We start from the raw sequence: 17,416 nt of genomic DNA on the forward strand, positions 1-17,416 counted from the left end.
CAGTCATCATGAGAAAAGCTCTGCTTGTAAGAAAAAAAAAAATAAATTAGCTCTGTGTCCTTCTCACACTGAGCTGATGAAACCACTTTATGGTGTAGTTCTGTTCAGTCCTTCTGTTTTGCATTTAAAAGAAAAGGAGTTGAAAATCAGAGTGAGAACAATACTTGAAGTATCAGATTTGCATTTCATTAGCTCCCCATATGGAGTGCAGAATGTCTTGCTTTTGAAATTGTATATATTTATGCTCCTCAATCCCCAGAGGCTGTCTGGTCCAAACATGAGCTCTAATTCATAACAATTTTGGTTTCTGTTAATGTGACCCACAAAGAGACTCGAGACTTTAATGGAGAGTACTTAAGAAAACCTACCTGTCAACATGCCGCCTTGCACGTGGCCTGTTGGAACAGACAAAGAAACTGTACCCCAGGGAAAGAGGAGAAGGGTACGCGGCCCTCCAGGATACTGCTATAGGTTGCAGAGTCCTTAGTATCATCTGTCATCCAGAGAATGAGTCAGTAATCTCTGTAATTTAAGGACCTTAACAATTCTAACCTTTTAATTGCTTTCAAAGCTTGGCTGTGCTCTGGTGTGCTGGAGGGTGGCAACTTTCAAGACTTCCACTTCAGTTTTCTTTACAAGGCAGGAAACAAGCTGGCCATTTAAAATAGCATTTAAGTCTACCTTGCTCTGCTTAAATATTTCAAAAATTTGCCAAGAGAATTGGAACATCCAGGCGTAATTAAAGTCAGTTAAGGATGGATGTCTAGATCAGCCTTAGCTCTGCTTCAGTGGATTTAAGCCAAATCCACCTACTTTAAAGTAGCTTTTTGTGGTTTACTAAACCCCAGCTGCCATGTTAAGCGAGCATCTGGAAAAAGAGAATGGCAGAACACTTCATAAAAGTATATTTTAGGGGGATTCATTCTGCAATATAAACCAGCTTCCAAGTTTCTTTCTTTCTTTTTTAGAAAGTAAGTTTTAAGGAATAAAGCAGAGTGCATTTTTAATTGCCCCATGTCCTCTACACACACATAGAAGGAAAGTTAGTGTTCATGCCGCCAAGGCTCTTGGGAATGGTTTCTCACTCTCAGGTACCTGTGTCCCTTCCACCCATTCCTCTCTCTCCTCAAAGCTGTGAAAGACAGGGTCCTGGATGGTCCGGAGCTTCTGCTCCAACCCGACACCTTTCAGGCAACCTCTTTCCAGGAGGTATGAGCGACCCTGGCCTACCCGCCCCACTTCTCGGCTCCTGGCTAGGAAAGGGTTTTCCTTCACATTGCCTGTTTGGCTTCACTTTTGCAATGTCGTGGATAAGGAACCAACTACCGCAGGTAGTCTCGTTCACAGGCTCACTACAAGACAGCTACTCTATTTACCTCTGCTGTGGAATGTGATGGGTCTGGCTTGCCCCTAAGCTGACTCGACACCTACGAAGGCACTACGCATGGATGGCAGCTCTCCTGTTGGGCTCATTCAATCCACGTGGTGATTGTCTGTGGCAGGGCTCTCTTGACCAGCTATGCTCATGTCTCCTGTGCCCCTGATTCTGCTGCATGCGTCCTTGGTATTGCCAACTATCTCCTATGCCCATGTGAAAAGGGGTCCTTTGAAAGCCACTTTCCTTGGTAAGTCTTGTTGGTGCCCTGTGCCTGGCTCCCTTTCCCTCCTGTTCAGACCAGTCAAAGCCCTGAACTGCCCAGCAGTCACCTGACCTGTGTCATTTTTCTTCTCCAATTAGCCAGAGCTCCTAAAGAAACCAGTGTATCTCAAGTCTGGTACATTCTACGCCTCCCACATGGTGCCAGGCAAGTAAATGCTAGCTGCCAAGTGGTAACTCTTGAAGAAAAAGTCACAACACACTTTCCCAGCTCTCTCTCCCTTTTCCTTCTCCACTTATGTGCAGTAATGTGTCACCAATGAGGGAGAAGGAAAGCAAACTGCTGCGACACTGCAAACCTAAATAAGGTAGAGATTAAAATTTAATCTGGGTAATTTCTTTTACCTTTACCACAACACATGCAGTTCTTTTCTGACAAGAGCAAAGTTGGTGACCATCAAGCAGAAAAGCATGTGTGAGAGAGGGTGTTAGACTCTAACCAATAAGGCCCCATTAGCATAAGCTCAAGTGGGACTCAGTGTTACATTGTTATGCACATACACTTTATAATTACACTAACTATAATATATCACTGATCGTAAATTGGCTTTTAAAAAAATTTATTTATATATGCATACAGAACTGGGGTACAGACCAGAAGTACCAGGCCATGAGAAGATTCACCAGAGACAGAGTGGAGAGTAGAACAGGCAGACTGAGGAAGTACACTGCTGAGGGGGCAGCGGGTGGGTCAGGAGAGGTCTGCCGTGCCAGGTGGGTCAGCTCCAGGGCTGGGGACTGAAACCATACTGAAGCAGCTGCAGCTAGTTTGCAGTGCTGCATCCTAACCTGTCCCTCCCTGGTGAGGGAGGGCCCAAATTGGCTTTTAATAGATAATTTACCAGGAGACAAGTTCTTAACTGGTCTTCAATAGAGTCTGAACACATTTAAGTTGTAAGTCACCGTAGCTTCTAACACATTTGAAGTAGCAAGGGTATTACATACCACAAATATGAAATAATTCCTTCAGTAATGGCATGGAAAATTTGCCAGAAAGAGTTGAAACCCTGTCAATGACTTGTGTGATTATTCTGGTTGATGCTTTGTACTAAGACTAATCTGTCTATAAAGAACTGGATCACTATTTTTACTCCTACGAGTACTTAAATAGTGTAGAACTTCAGAGTGTAACTCCTATTGTCAAATTATTTCAAGTGTTTTTTTTTTGGGGGGGGGCTACAAAATAAAAATATAGGAAGAAATACCAGCTAAGAAAAAAAAAAAACAACAACCTTGCCCCACAATTTAATTTATTTTTGCCATTAGGAATGTTATTGGTAAAAAAGAAAATTTAAGAAAGCAAATTATACACACCAAAAAGTCCAATCAGTAGACTTTCAAAATACTTGTAATGGTGTCTTCCTGAACATGTGTTCAGGGTATAAAAGTGGGAATAAGACCAGGGCCTGTCCATTTACAAAGCCTCCAGTCAGAGGCAGAAGTGAAAGGATAACTGGATGATTCATGTTACCTTACCAGTTGTATTAAAATTCAGGGACCTCACTAAGCTTCAGTTTCTCCTTCCCCCAAAGAAACACTTGCTCCCTAAAGTAGTATGTATCTGGCTGAAAATCAAGCTTCCATGTCACAAATCAAGCAGGAGCTCTTTGTGTTAAAAAACTCATTCTAGGATCATCTGTAAAACAAGGGCTGGGGACTTTCCCATTTTACTCTCCCTGAAAGAGAAGTCACATTATACCAGACTCAGTGTGCATATGACAGTATTTCCAGAATGGAACCAATGTGATTTATTTTTAAAGCCCCAAGTGTGGGATTCTTTACATCTTCATTTACAGTCAGCATTAGTTTTCTTTGCCTGACGTGAAAGTCCCTTTTAGAGAAAAGAAAGAGCTAGACACAGAAAAGCTATTTGAAATGCCCAGGACAACCCGACTACTGCATAAAGCTACAATTAGTTGCCAAGCTCCCAAATTTCCTTTCTCTTTTTCAATTCCAAAGTCATGATGGTTCACTAATTAATGAGAAAGATTTCTGAACAGAGTTGAACTGATAAATTAGGCTTTTACTGAGATTTGAGATTTATATATATCCTTTCAATCATAAAAAAGGTTAAAAAAAAAAGAGCCTGAAACCACATAACCTTGAAGTATAAAGTTAGAAAGCAGACTGAAACAAAGAGTGTTAATCATATAAAGTAAAGCCCATTTTACAGGCTGAGGAAAAAAAAAAAAAAGCAAGTTGGGATGTTCTGCTTTTTGAGTTAACAAAGTAGGCAACCAGTTCTGACACATTCCACTGGAGAAAGTAAGCACCACCTTAAAAAGAAGAGAATCTATAGAACTGAACCTCAGCCGAGTACCATTAAAAGAACAAGTACAAACATGCGGTTTGGAGCGACATGACAGAAAAGTCAGACACACTAGAAATGTTTATTCAACATCAACAATACCTCGACAGAAGGATGTTGCAATTCTGAGCTCTGCGACCATCAATCACCGAAAGCTCTTTGACTTTAAGCTTGGAACTCAGTGTGTCATCAATGGCATCTGCTTCTTTCTATAACGAGCATGAAAGAAATCCATCAAACCAAACAAGGACATTCCGACTTTAGACATACACTTTTCCTTTGTATTTTCTGACACACACACACAGACATACACACACACACACACACACACACACACAAAGTTGAGATGGGGGGCTGTGTAGGGAACTCAAGGAATTAAAACAAAGACTAAAATCTGGTTGACAAAGGGGAAAATAAGAAAAACTGACCACCCACATTTGAAAAACCATTATTTGGAAGAATAAAGCACTTCTAAGTTGAAGATGCTAAGTGTGCATAAATTAACAGTGAGTAGTGCCCTCCTTTTGTCCCCCAAATCCCTATGGATAGCAGACATGGATAGCAGACAGAAGAACTGTCAGGATGAATCAAGTTCAGCTGAGGTTTGCCATGGCCAGTCTGGTCATTTGCAAGGGCCATTCACTCCAGAACCATTTGCATCCAGAGCACTCAGAAAGCTGAACAATGAAACTTCCCAAACATCTTTACAAGCAACAGGAAGCTTCAAAGTCCAGATGGTACCTTTCACTGCCCTGGTGCCTGGTGGACAACAGGGCGGGGGCAGCTCAAAGAATTAGCTCAGTCCCTCAAATTAACAAGCACAACTGCACACTGCTGCTGCGGTGCCCGGAAAGCTGTAAGCAGTAATGTCCAGTCATGATTACAGTGGAAGGTGGACAAAACAATTCTAAATACTGTTTGAATAAGCTGCACAAAGTGAAAATACAGACTGACTTGATAAATAGTAAGTTTGACTTAAATAGAGATCAGGGTCAATTTTAAAAATGGATCATAATAGTGTTTTAAGAATGTAAGGAAACCAAAGCGCTCTGGAACTATGCAAGTTTAGGAAACAGACAATATGGAATTTGTAACAAGGAACCCTGTGTGGCCCAACTTCAACAGTCTTTTGTGCTAAGATCTCAGGTATACCTCTACCTATTCAGTTAAGAGTTGAATCCCAACATGGAATTACATCAGCATTACATTACACTACTGGAATAAGAGGGAGAGCCAAGACGTTTCAAGCTTATAGTGAGCCAAGGAGTTATTCTAAGCAAGGTTTAGGAGGTAGCTCACTTACCTGCTTGGAGTTACTGTTCACAAAGAAATCCTACAGCCATGGCAGAGGCATGGAAAAGGCAAATCAGATACATGCAGTTCAGAAATCATAGCAACAAATGGGGGAAAAGTCAAAGCAGTCAGGGGAATCAGAGACACAGGGTAAGAGATAACTTATGCCTGCAGGATCAGCAATGAACGCTGTTGAAGATGAGAAAGGCTGGATGAAAGTACAATGTGGAGCAGAGTACTAAGCATTCAGGGCAGAGAAAGATGGCAGGTATTGCACACAATTTTCCTTGGTGGCATATCAAATTTAGAAGAGAAGAGAACTTAAAATACCTCAGACAGACTCAAATTGGGAAAGAAAAGCTGGGAAAGGAACAAATCCTCTGGCGGACAGGGGGCCTCCACTTATTCAACGGGAAAATACCAGTTCCATCAACCACTGTCCGGTATTACCCAGTGAAACATGCTCTTTTCTGGGTAGAGATAATTCCCTGCCTTCTTGTGTCACAGGAGGGATTAAGAAAAGAAACATTCAACAACATAGGTCGTATGAACTCTTCAGTATCCCTCAGGATTCTAAATGATGCCTTTGGGTACTATGGGTGGGTATGAAGAAAAACAGAATGTACAATAACCAAGCCATGTGGTGCATAGCCAACCTTGGTCCTGTCCCAGCTGCCTTTAGGGCTTTTTCAAGCATACGAGGTCAACAGTCTCTTTTGAAATAGTTCATAGAAAAGTCTTGGAGTGAAGAAGGAAAAGAGGAAGAAGCAATTGATATCAGAAAAATTATAGCTTTCTTGGCATATTTTTGCAATGATGGAATGAATAAAAGCTTCGGTGTTCAAAACACACCCCAGCTTTCAGACCAACTGCTTGCAAAACCAGCATTGGCTCAGCAGATTCCTTAAGGTCTTATTGGTCCCGGAAGCACTGCCAAGGCCAATTTTACACAGATGAGCTGGTTTGCATCATTCTTGTAGTGTGAAACACAATGTGTTCTCCCTGAACTCACCCATTCAGGGAGGGATTGCTTTTCTAGAATGACATTTGAGAAACAGATGATAACCAAAAGAAACCTTTCTTTTCCAAAGTCTCAGTTTTCCTTCATTCCTGTTCTAATGTCCAAGTTTTCTACTCTGCAGCTCTTTAGAACTCTTTTCCTATAAGAAAAAGCAGCTTCTTCTTTCAAGGGCAGAAAAAGCTATGGTCAAGTGAACTTTTCTTTTGTAAGGAGACAGGCTGCTAGCTGAAATTAGATCTGACTCTGTCAGACAACTCCTTTTCCATTAATTCCTGTTGTCAGGAAATTAAGACCTCTGACCTCTACTGTAGTGGACAATGGAATCAGGCACTTCTCTTTTACGAGGTATGAGGCTTGGGGTTCAGTCTGACACTCTGTAAAATGGAGTTGATAACTGAAGATTAAATGCAATAAAGTATTTAAAGCATTTTGTATAGTAGCGGTATATATTTATTTCCAAGCACAAAATATCAGGCATTACAATTTATTAAGTCCATTTTTTTCTTCTTTTGCTTTTCTATCAGCAACAAGTGTAAAAGTTGATAGCTAAGTCAAGTACCTTGGCTTTCCAGAGGTAAGGATGAGATGCCATGGGAGAGTTTTGTTAATTACTAGTCTTTCAGATTCCCCTTCTTAGGGAAAGACAAATACCAGATGGTGTCCCTTAGATTAGAATATGGAGAAACAAAACAAAGGACCAGATAAAACCAAATTAGTAACAAACCCTAAAATCCGACTAAATTTGAATCTACCAGAGGGGGAGAAGAGGGAGGAGAACAAAGTGGGGAGGAGCTCAATAGAATGATGATGGACTCTTAGTGTGGTAGGTGTGACTGGGTATCCTTGAGTCATAGAACAATGTTGAAAATCAATGTTACTGCCATTAGGTGAAGAGATTCCCCTTCTTTAGAGTCCTTTAATAATCATACTTTAAGTCAAATCACAAATTTATTGGGGGCATGCTAAAAAAATAATGATGCATCCAGTACTTTACAAATAAATTAACATTCTTTTTGCAAACTTGAATTATTCATTAACTGACTTAGGCCAAACATGATTCGACCTAAGAGGGTGTTTGATTTTTGTGGATGATTTTTTTTGGGGGGTATTGGAAAATACATAAGAAATTGGGATTTCTACTGTCAGAACCCAGCATTGATATGTTCCCATCAGTAGGATCCCACAATGAAAATGGCTCAACACTGCAGTGATAATGACAAGTCTCACATGAATAATGATAAACCCTACATAAATGCTTCTTAATTTTTTTGAGGTTGAATATGGAGAAACAAAACAAAGGGTCAGACAAAACCAAACTAGTAACAAACCCTAAATTCTCCCTTTCCAGGAAAATATGTACACTGATATTTATACAAAACCCTGCATTTGATTAAGTCATACCATTGAGTCTTGTTATGGAATCTCTACCTAACTCTGGTCATGAGAAAAACCACTATTTACAATTTTCTCTTCTGCCTTCATAGGCTGTGGTTGAGTATAAAGATTATTGAAATAAACACCTTCATTTATATACTTTTTCAATGTAAGAATTACATATACAGAAAATGAAAAATATGAAAAGAATAAAAGAGGGAAATTCTTTGACCACTAGTAAAGAAAATAGAATATAGCACTGAGTGCTCCAAATGACACCCCAAGAATGAGTAAATGCTATATTATAGCATTTTAGTAGGACAAGACAGATTCTGGAGCATAGGACAGCACTTATACTTTGTTCCTTCAATAAGAGCAGAAAAGTTTAAAATATTTTACTATGTGCTGATAATGGGACCTGTAAAAAAGGGTCTCCTTAGATAAAGAGCAGGAAGGAAGAATGATCATAGCTATTTATTATTTAATAGTATCTGAAATAGCATCACTATGCAAAGCACTACACTATGCAGTAAAATGGTGTTTGTGTGTGTGTATGTGGTTGGACTAGAGAACATGCATAAAACAGTTTCAAGAAAAATAGGTTCTAAGATTCAAGAAACTGACTTTTCAATGAACTTTTGGAATGCGAGCAGGGGAATAACCCTGCTTACTATTAAATTCCATTTCATGTGGCCCATAAGCTTACATAATCAGCTTTGCACACCTTTGATATCCACACTGAAAGAAAAAAAATCCTAAATAGGAACAGTCTTGTTCTTAAAACTGGAGCTACAGTAAACCTTTGACAAAGCCTGACATTCATAATGAATAAAACCATCACATGAGAACAGAGTGCAACTAAGAATTATGCTGTTTGTAGATCTAGCCATTTGAACAGTGAGTGCACACTACATCATAGGAAATAGGAATAATACTAGCCTTGCAGAGTCAGTGTGATGATTAAATAAATTAAAAATACCCGAACTCAATGACAATTAAATATTAGGGTTGATGAGATTGGAAACGGGGCAAATCATGCGCAACACCAAGAATGTTAATGGACACTTGACTAATTAGTATCTTTTAGTTAAAATTGTGGCTATTTATGGGGTTTTCTCACCTCTGCTTTTGTACTATAAATTAAATTGTGGGCCTGAGCAGCAACAGTTCAGTGTATTTACATCCTTTGAAATCCTTTAAATACAAGTAGACAGCATGTCTGTTCTGATTTTAATGACCTACTTCTCAAGTCCACGGGGGCATAGATTGTGTACGTGTGCCCACATACTTATATAAAATACCTCCCCTGAGTTTCACTAATCAGTGTTCACCTAAACTAGACAAGTCTGACATTTGAGTTCCTTTTCAAAATCTTTCTCGGTGTAGTGTCCCTGTTGTATGCACAGAGTTAATGGTATTTGTTTGTTCCATTACCTTTCTGAAAAATTTACATGATCAAACAATTGGCCAAAGTCTAGAGAATTTAATGAGGGCTTTATAACTAGATGGCAGAAAGTGAATATTGTAGGAAAAGTAGGTTTCTCATATTCATTTGGGAGTGGAAAGGAGATCAGTGTTAGTGTGATGATAACCACATAATGCAGTGTCAAGCCTAAAATGAGCACAAGCCCAAGTCTGTGATGACACCATTAGTTATGAAACTAGGGGCCATTCAATGACAAGTACTGTGTTTCATTCACTACTACATATTCCTACTAGAAGGTGGGCATCTTTCAATTTTATGTCTCTCCACAGTCAGTAAATTCAATAAAACGGCTCAAATGACCTTCATTTAGGAAATGACATCTTCCACTCTTGCTCCAACAAGAAAGTATACTTGAATCATGCTGAACAGGTGTGATGAAATATTTTCTCCAGGAAATGTTACTGAAAATGTCACAACTGGTTCTGCTTACCAGTCTACTTATTGTCAAGTACAAGTGAAATGTTCCAGTCTATCCTGACTGGAATCACTACTGATTACTTAAACAGTGTTTGGTTGCTAAGACACAATTACCCAAATGCTAGCTCTCTGCAAACTGTCTGCCAGAGCTCTTGAGAACTGTCCACATATTTGTCCCAGAGCATCTTGGCAGTATCCTTCTGTACCTTCTGCTGAAAGCCTGTTAATTATGAGTCGTGTAAACTTGGGTCCTTCAACCACCTGCCCTGATAATAAGTGCAAGCCACATGTTCAGACTTGAATAGCATCGTTTGAAATAACTGATGTTTCCCTTCCTTCAATTTAACGCCTCTAAGTTTCCAAACTCTCATCTTAGGCACCCAGAATGGACTGTTATTAGGACTAGGGGGAAATTAGTGGGACATGAAATGAGGTCAGAAGAATATTTGAATCTAGTAAGAAATTTGTTAAAATGTATTAGAGCTTGTATTATGGCTCAGAGGAAACCTCCTGAAAGGGGGGATGGGAGGAGGGAAGAAGTGGGGGGTGTGGAGAGGAGGTTCTACCTATGGCCAATGAGCAATGAATCTGGTCTGAGCATTTGCTCTAAGACAGCTCTGAGCAGACCCTTAGGCAACCACCTGCATTTTTATACTTCACTGAAACAGCATAAAATGCACTGCAGAGAAGCTTTTCCTCTTCATTGAAAATATTCTGTCTAAAAGACACAGCATATTTTTCTTTTTAATTTCAGATGCATGAGAGACCATTTGAAGATTAGAAACCTTTTCAGCTTTTGCTTCTTGCCTGGCCTCAGACCATCATTCCCCCTCAGGGCTTAGCAGTTCTGTTCTGGGACACTCCTAGGGTCCTGGGCCAAGCCCAAGCGGACTAGGAAGTCTGCCACTCTTCTGAGGATGCTCCACCCTTGGCATGATTCAGGGTGGACTCAAGGGCCTCTAGACCAAGCTGAGGAAAGCCCCTGTAAAGATGCCCGGCCTCTGTGTGCTCCTGCTGAAGACATACTCTGCTTTCTCCACATTTCTCTCCCGGGGCATGCCTTCTCACTCTGAAGCTCAATTTTTCCCTTCCCAGGTCACTGCCTTGGGTGCCTGCTGCAGCTTTCTGTGCTCTGAAGCTTTTGTAGTGAGTCACCTTGCCATGACCTCTTCTGCTCTACCCTGAAGATCAGTGTGGTGCCTTCCAGGAGTCTGGGGTACTACACACTTATGACCAGGGTTCATGAGGGCAGAATCCAGCAAGAACATGTCCAATGTTGTCCCTGTGACCACAGAAGCTTTGCTTGCCCCACTTGAACCACTGCCATCTCACACCTGCTCAGCCTTCCCTGCCCCACTTTCAGTTCAATCACGTGCAAGACACACAGTAACAATGTCCCTTGGCCTGGCTGCCGCAATTTACTTTTAAAGGTCAAGCTATTTCATAAAGCAGCTCACTTCTGACAATAACCAGTTGATATATATACACATAGATTTCGAAAAGTCAGAAAAAAAAAGATGCCTTTCAGAAACAAAGCATTATGAGGTGATAAGTAAGGTGATTCTCCTATTACTATTTTTCTCCATTTGACCAAGCACAGTGATAATATACAGAACTCCTTTCAACAATGGAGACAGAGCAGGGCATGAAGCTCTCGAACCAAGAGCTTGTGTACTTCTTCTCTTTCTCTCTGTCACACACATTCTCACAGGTACTTGGACACACATGGACACACAACATGATGCTTTGCAAGAAGATTCTGGGTACCAAGGAGCTGACAGCTAAGACAGCAAGGTGATGGAGATGGTCCAGGGAATCATGCACAGGAGACACATTTTTTTTTTTTTTTTACTTCTTGGCATCTGTACCACATGCTGTTACCTGCTGTCTTTGGTAAGCAGAGAAAGTTCTTTCCAAGTCTTCAAGATCTAGAATTTTGAAGACTTTCGTATCATCAATCTCGGTCCATACTGTTCCTTCTAGTTTGTTCTGCAAACATGAAGTTAATGAGTGCTGTAGTTTATAGTTATACACTAAAAGAACAGACGTAATTTTTTCAACATGCTGTTACCCCCAATTTTTCATTCTACCAGATGTGCCAAGTGAGCTGGTTTCAAACAACATGTAATTTATTTCAGAAGTTTTATCACTTAAATTTCTGAGTGAGTGGGAACCTGGAGTTCACACTAGAAAATGAAATCATTTAACAGCCAGGCGGCTGCTTCCCCTCTCAGTGACAGCGTGCTGAGCCGCTAATATTAGCCATTAGAGGGAAAACTGGAGCAAATGGCTTACCTCAGGCAGTTTGCACCAGTTGAAGGATTTCAGGGCATTTGTGGGCTGAGGGATGTTCTTCTTCTTGAGTGCCAGGCCCATTGGAGCGCCAGGGGGTGGCATGAATCCTCCTAAAGGAGGCGGACCTGGGGGAGGAGGAGGGCCCCCCGGTGGGAGAGGAGGTGGAGGAGGGGGCAGCATTCCACCTGGCAAAAGTGGTGGTGGAGGAGGAAGGAGAGACCCAGGGGCAGAGGAAGGAAAAGGCCCCCCTGGGGCTCCGGGCGAGGGTCCACCTGGGACTGAAGCACATACAGCCCTCTGAAAAGACAAAACCAATGGAAGAAGTCAAGTTGTGGGGTGTTACGGAGAGTCTGAAGCTTGCCTCAAATGCACATGACAGAGAGACCCACACTTCTGAGATGAAAGGGGCACTAAGTCCAAGGACGCTTTCCAGCCTCCATGGGATCTGCTGGGTCGGCCCTGCACCTGCACGGTGACAGCGCCTCCGCCACGCACTCACGCGTCTCTCAATTCCTGGGTCCACTGCGCCGCTTGGTTTTCATGAGAGCGGTCATTTCAGAAACTAGTGTGATTTCCCTTGTTCTTACTAGAAGCTTTGTGTTTAAAAAATCCTCTCCCTCCCCCCAAATAAGGAAAAAATAAACCTGCTGCTGCTGCGTAACCTGCGCAGACTAAGTCAATGTCACAACCACTGTGATAAATCAGGGGTGTCAGGTTTTCTATCCCTAGGCAGAAATTATCTGCTTGAGGATGGGGGCTCTGGGAGAAGTGAGGCCTCAGCCGCTGACTGGAACAGAAGACCCTGGGCGGCCGCAGCTCTCACCCTATTGAGCTCGTGGAGCTGTGCCGTGAGATCCGCCACCTGCTGCTTGACTTGCTTATGCTCAGTGGTCTCCTTTTCAAGCTTCTCTTTCATTTTGTTTAAGGTCTGCATCATCTCCTCCTTCTCTTGGGTCTTGGCATCACATTCTCGCTCTTTCTTTTCCAGTTTCTGCTGTAACTCATTGTGCTCTGAGCATGAAAACAAAGGGATGTAAGGACAGAGCACTCCAGTGCTGAAACATTCTCTCTACAGACAACACTGACTGAGGTGACCGTGAGGGTCTTCAGGAAGTACTGCTCCTGTCCTCCATCAAAGGGAGTGACTTAAGGGCTCAAAGGTGGTCATGCGTAAAGGGGGGGCTTCAAATGAACCACCTTACTACATTTAAAAGACTGAAGAATCCCAGAGTCGCAGAACTAAAGACAGAACACAAGGTCATCGGTGGCGAGAATGGTGCTTGTTTGGGACTGAATTCAGAATCCTTCAAAGGAAGGGTCTTTGAGCCAAGCTGGGGAATGGAATATTGAAAGGGTCTCTTTTTGTAAATTAGAAATGAGTGAGAGAAGCAGGGTTTCAGTAGGCGGGTTTGCTGGCTCATGTCTAACAAGCAGGAGGGCTGGAAGAAGGATCTTGCCCTTTGAGGGAATGCCAGACTGAGTGTCTGCCCAACGCAGAGTCATTCCTCTCCTTTCCTCTCAGAAGGCTGTTGGACCTGAAGTATTTTATGCCTCCAGCTAACAATTATTAAGACTTGTGAAAGCAAATGTTATCATCTCAACATTAAATATCTTAAGGGCAGTAGTTCTGGCTGAGCATGAGAGTCACCAAAAATACCAGCTTTCGGCTGTAACTTTACTAACTTCCCAATCCAGCTATCATGGAACAAGGCAGCCAATTTAACATAATGTTTATTTACATTGCCAATAAGCCTGCTGACAGGAATGATGGGCTTTGGAAAAGAGAATTAATGAAGTTTAGGCTGCAGGTTTATATTGCCAATACTTGGCCCCAATTCGAATTCTTTTTATAACAACAAACTCATGAGAGAGAGAGGATCCGCTGGGACAGAGTGGTACAGTCGGTTTCTACTTCTGAATTTGTTAACACATTTAAATTCTTGCTTTCTCTGTACCTTACATTTTCTGAGTCCTCCAAAATTACTGGTTTGTCAGAAAAGTTATGACATATTTTTTATGTTTTCAAGCAAAAAATGTATCATGACTTTTCTGACAACCCAATAGTTTACAGAAAAGGGTTCAAGCTATTAAAATTCTTGGACTTTACCAGACTTCAGTTAAGATAACCTTCAACCCATTTCTTCAATTCTGTGGAAGGCTTCCCTGACTTCTTCAGAGACACATGAAAAATCTCACTATTTCCCAAATTCCCTATTCAATCTCCATGTCTTTCTTATTTGACAAATTTAAGATTTGACTTCCTATCACCTATTGTTAGCCTTTGATAAATCTGGCCATGCTTCAGAACTACTTGAGACATGTAGCATTTCAAGATCTCCACACCTTATTCCAAAGGATCTATGTTGTAGGGCGGGGCAGGGCTTAGGAATATGGTTTCTGAGTCCTCCATAGATGGTTCTGATGTAATGCCACCTTTGAGAAGCTCTGGCCTAAATAGTTGCTTCACAAATGATATCCGTTTACCACCCTTTCACTAAGCTTTTATTGAACACTCATTGGGTGTGTTACACTAAAGAGAATTCTCTCTAAATATTCTCCAACTTTCAGGTCCTAAAACTTTCTGTCTCTTTACTCCTTCCATTCTTGGAATTAATCAACAAATGTCCTTTTTAATACAACTTTGCCTCTTCAAACTTCCAGAAAAGAATTAATTTTACCTGTAACATCTTCTTTTCTACTTACTACCTATCACCTCACTATAAACCACCCAGCTCTGCCCCCTGACTTTGGCCATTACCTCTTGTAACACCATACCTGCCGAATCTTACCATAGTTGCTATCATATATTGTGCAACCAGTTATGTCCCGGTACTGTGCTAAAGTCTTTTATTTGTTTTATAATTTAATCTTCACAACACCCCTGGAGTTAGGTTTAATCTTCACTTTACAGAAATATGGATAAAAAGATACGATTTCTCTTATCCACCCAGTAAGTGGCAGAGCTGAGGTTCAGACCCAGAGCTTGCTACAGTGGCTGACACTGAAAGGCTTCATTGGGTATCCACTGACTGACCAACCCTAAAACGTGCATCCTAAGAACTCTCCACAACTAGTACACTTCAATCTCTAGGCTCTTGAGTGTTTCCCTGAACTACCACAAGTTGACAGTTTTCCTTTGGTATGAGCTCTCTTTACCCTTCTAGTCACTATGTCTATTATTTTAATAGCAGTTTATGGTATTTACTTATATGTGCATTCTCATTTTTTGGAGAGCAGTTTGAATTTCTGTGGGAACCTATATCCTCATAGTACTTCACATTTGGTAGTGGATACCCAGCTTTTCTGCTCAGTGGAAAAGGACTAATGTGATGAGAGGACAGGAAGTACTTTGGCATCTCTTTGACCTTCTTTTCAACATGCTAAACAATGGGCAAGTGCTGCTGTATTTCACTGGCTTTGAGTGAACAACTTGGGCAAGGAAAAAGAAGTCAGTTAACCAACTGAGTAAAAGCACAGTGGCCAGGGATAGAATGCTTTCTGAAAGGAACCAATTGTAATTTGCTAATATTCTGAAATGAGACAGTTATATCCACTCTGTGAATAACTGGCAGAGTGATGGACACAGATGACCTTCTTGTGAATTGATGCTGAATGTTAACATAAAAGAAATATTCAAATATCCACCAACAGCTGGTCTGTTAATATTTCACAGCATGTTTATCTACAGTGGTTGGTTGTTTTTTTTTCTGTATGATTTCTCCTTTTTGGTGTCATGCCAAATTAAGGTCCTGTGGTGAGTTAGGCTGCTGAGACCAAGTTGTCTAAAACTTTGGGCAATTCCTGGTATCTCATATCAGAGTTCTTAAAATTCACTGTGATTTAAAGACTGGGAGTGGGGATGGGTTGAGATAAAAATTTGAATTAATGACTATTAAATTACAAAATATCAGAAGCTTTTTCTAAAAATGTACATGATTAAAGTAAAAGGACAAAACATTTGGGAATCAGCATGACAACTAATGAAACTTGATTCAGGAAAAACCAGTGCAAAATGCTCTAAGACGTGGAAAAAGAAAGGCTCTTTGATGCACTGAAGTCACTAAAAATTATCAATGCAAATTCCTTATATGTGCAGAGTTGCCCAATAACGAGCAACAAGGCCTCTTGTCAGGGCCTCATCTTTTACCTTTTCTCATTTTTTCTGCTTGTTCTTTCCACTGCTTAACTTCATTTTCATTAACCAACCTGTATAATAGTTAAAGAAGCATTCGTTACAAAAACATAAAAGCCCATAGTGCAACGCAAGCTGCCTGCATACAAATGACACCAGCTGCAGAGAACACCCTCAACCTGCTTGAAACCCCGGTGTTTCTTAGATATACCACATGTGTATATTTATGAACTCATATTTGATTGGTAGAACATTTCAGCCTCTCCCAGCTCATATTTTGAAGATAAAATAAGCAACATTGTCACTATCTTTTCACAGTCTGTAAAATAAAAAGAAACTTACATCCGCACAACATTCTTAATATTAAAATTTTCCAAAGGTGTGGAGTCAGGGTCCTGTCCTTTGTCATTTTGGATAACTATTTGCTGTATAATCCTATCTAGCAGCAGCCAGTACTGAACGGTGTTGCCACTTCTCTTGTCTAGAAAGAAAAGAATGATAGGAAAAAACTTCAGGTGGCTTCCAAACTAACACAGTGTTGTTCGGTAAACACCAGCCTCCAGAGTCAGAAAACCAGAGAAATGTTTACAACATCTGTACCAAAGCTCCCAAAAGTTTCTGAAATCCTGCCATGCAATGATCTATTATTTGATTGAGAGGCACTTTCTAGCCCTTTCTGTGTTGTAAGGCATGTATCTATTTTTGAAACAAAGTAAGTTAAAACTGATTTCATTTTGAAAACTTCAGACACCCCTAAAATCTGAAGTCCCTGATGCGCACCCAACCTAACAGTAGTGTTCTGAAGACAGACGCCAGTGGACAATGTCTAAACATTCAAAATCACACAGGTAAGTCACAAACACACTCACAAGGCATTTGGAGGCAGTGGTGCAGGATGGACATGAAGTGAGGGTAAGCTTCACTGTGAGTCAGCCTCTTCCTGGTCAGCTCAAACATCTGAGTTGCACTTTTTGTGTCTATGTGGACCTGTTTTATATGAAAACGATATCTAAGTCAAATACCTTCAGTTCCCAAAATGCAAGATAAGAAAGTCCAAGGTAAACAGAAGCTAATCCTAACACATAGGTAGCAAAACAGAAGTTTGGTTTTGCTCTTAGGATACACTGGTCCATGTCTACTCTAGCGCATACACCGAAATAGGGAAATTACAAGCACTGGTGAGTCAAATCAGAAACACTGTAAGCACACATACCAATTCAAATCTTTTGGCAAATTCTAGTTCATCTTCATTTCGGAGCATTTCAAAAAAGTCTAAATGCCTGAAAGAATGAAAGAGAAGCTATTAGAAACAAAAGATCCTATAAACACAGGCACACAGTAGTCAATGTATTAACACAAAGGCCTTTCTTAAATTTTTAGGGATATCCCTAAAGTAAAGAGGGCATCAAATTTTAAATGCCTTTACCCAGTTA

The 17,416-nt window shown here is 40.8% G+C and overlaps 1 protein-coding gene across 2 annotated transcripts in view; it reads right to left on the reverse strand.

The window, feature by feature from the left end:
• The window catches only part of DAAM1 (dishevelled associated activator of morphogenesis 1), a 154,463-nt gene that overhangs the window by 24,969 nt on the left and 112,078 nt on the right, over positions 1 to 17,416 (reverse strand). Inside the window, exons 9-17 of one of the 2 annotated variants that reach the window (XM_012724620.1) lie at positions 17,197 to 17,263; positions 16,853 to 16,970; positions 16,326 to 16,464; positions 15,999 to 16,057; positions 12,675 to 12,862; positions 11,852 to 12,148; positions 11,438 to 11,545; positions 5,269 to 5,298; positions 4,068 to 4,174 (exon numbers count right to left, since the gene is read on the reverse strand). In XM_012724620.1, coding sequence (XP_012580074.1) covers positions 4,068 to 4,174; positions 5,269 to 5,298; positions 11,438 to 11,545; positions 11,852 to 12,148; positions 12,675 to 12,862; positions 15,999 to 16,057; positions 16,326 to 16,464; positions 16,853 to 16,970; positions 17,197 to 17,263 — 1,113 coding nt within the window. The remainder of the gene's footprint in view (positions 1 to 4,067; positions 4,175 to 5,268; positions 5,299 to 11,437; positions 11,546 to 11,851; positions 12,149 to 12,674; positions 12,863 to 15,998; positions 16,058 to 16,325; positions 16,465 to 16,852; positions 16,971 to 17,196; positions 17,264 to 17,416) is intronic. The other variant, XM_004681825.2, reaches the window with a different exon arrangement.

The sequence above is a fragment of the Condylura cristata genome, unplaced genomic scaffold, assembly GCF_000260355.1.
Source record: "Condylura cristata isolate star-nosed mole 26May11 unplaced genomic scaffold, ConCri1.0 scaffold00013, whole genome shotgun sequence".
Lineage (NCBI taxonomy): Eukaryota > Metazoa > Chordata > Mammalia > Eulipotyphla > Talpidae > Condylura > Condylura cristata.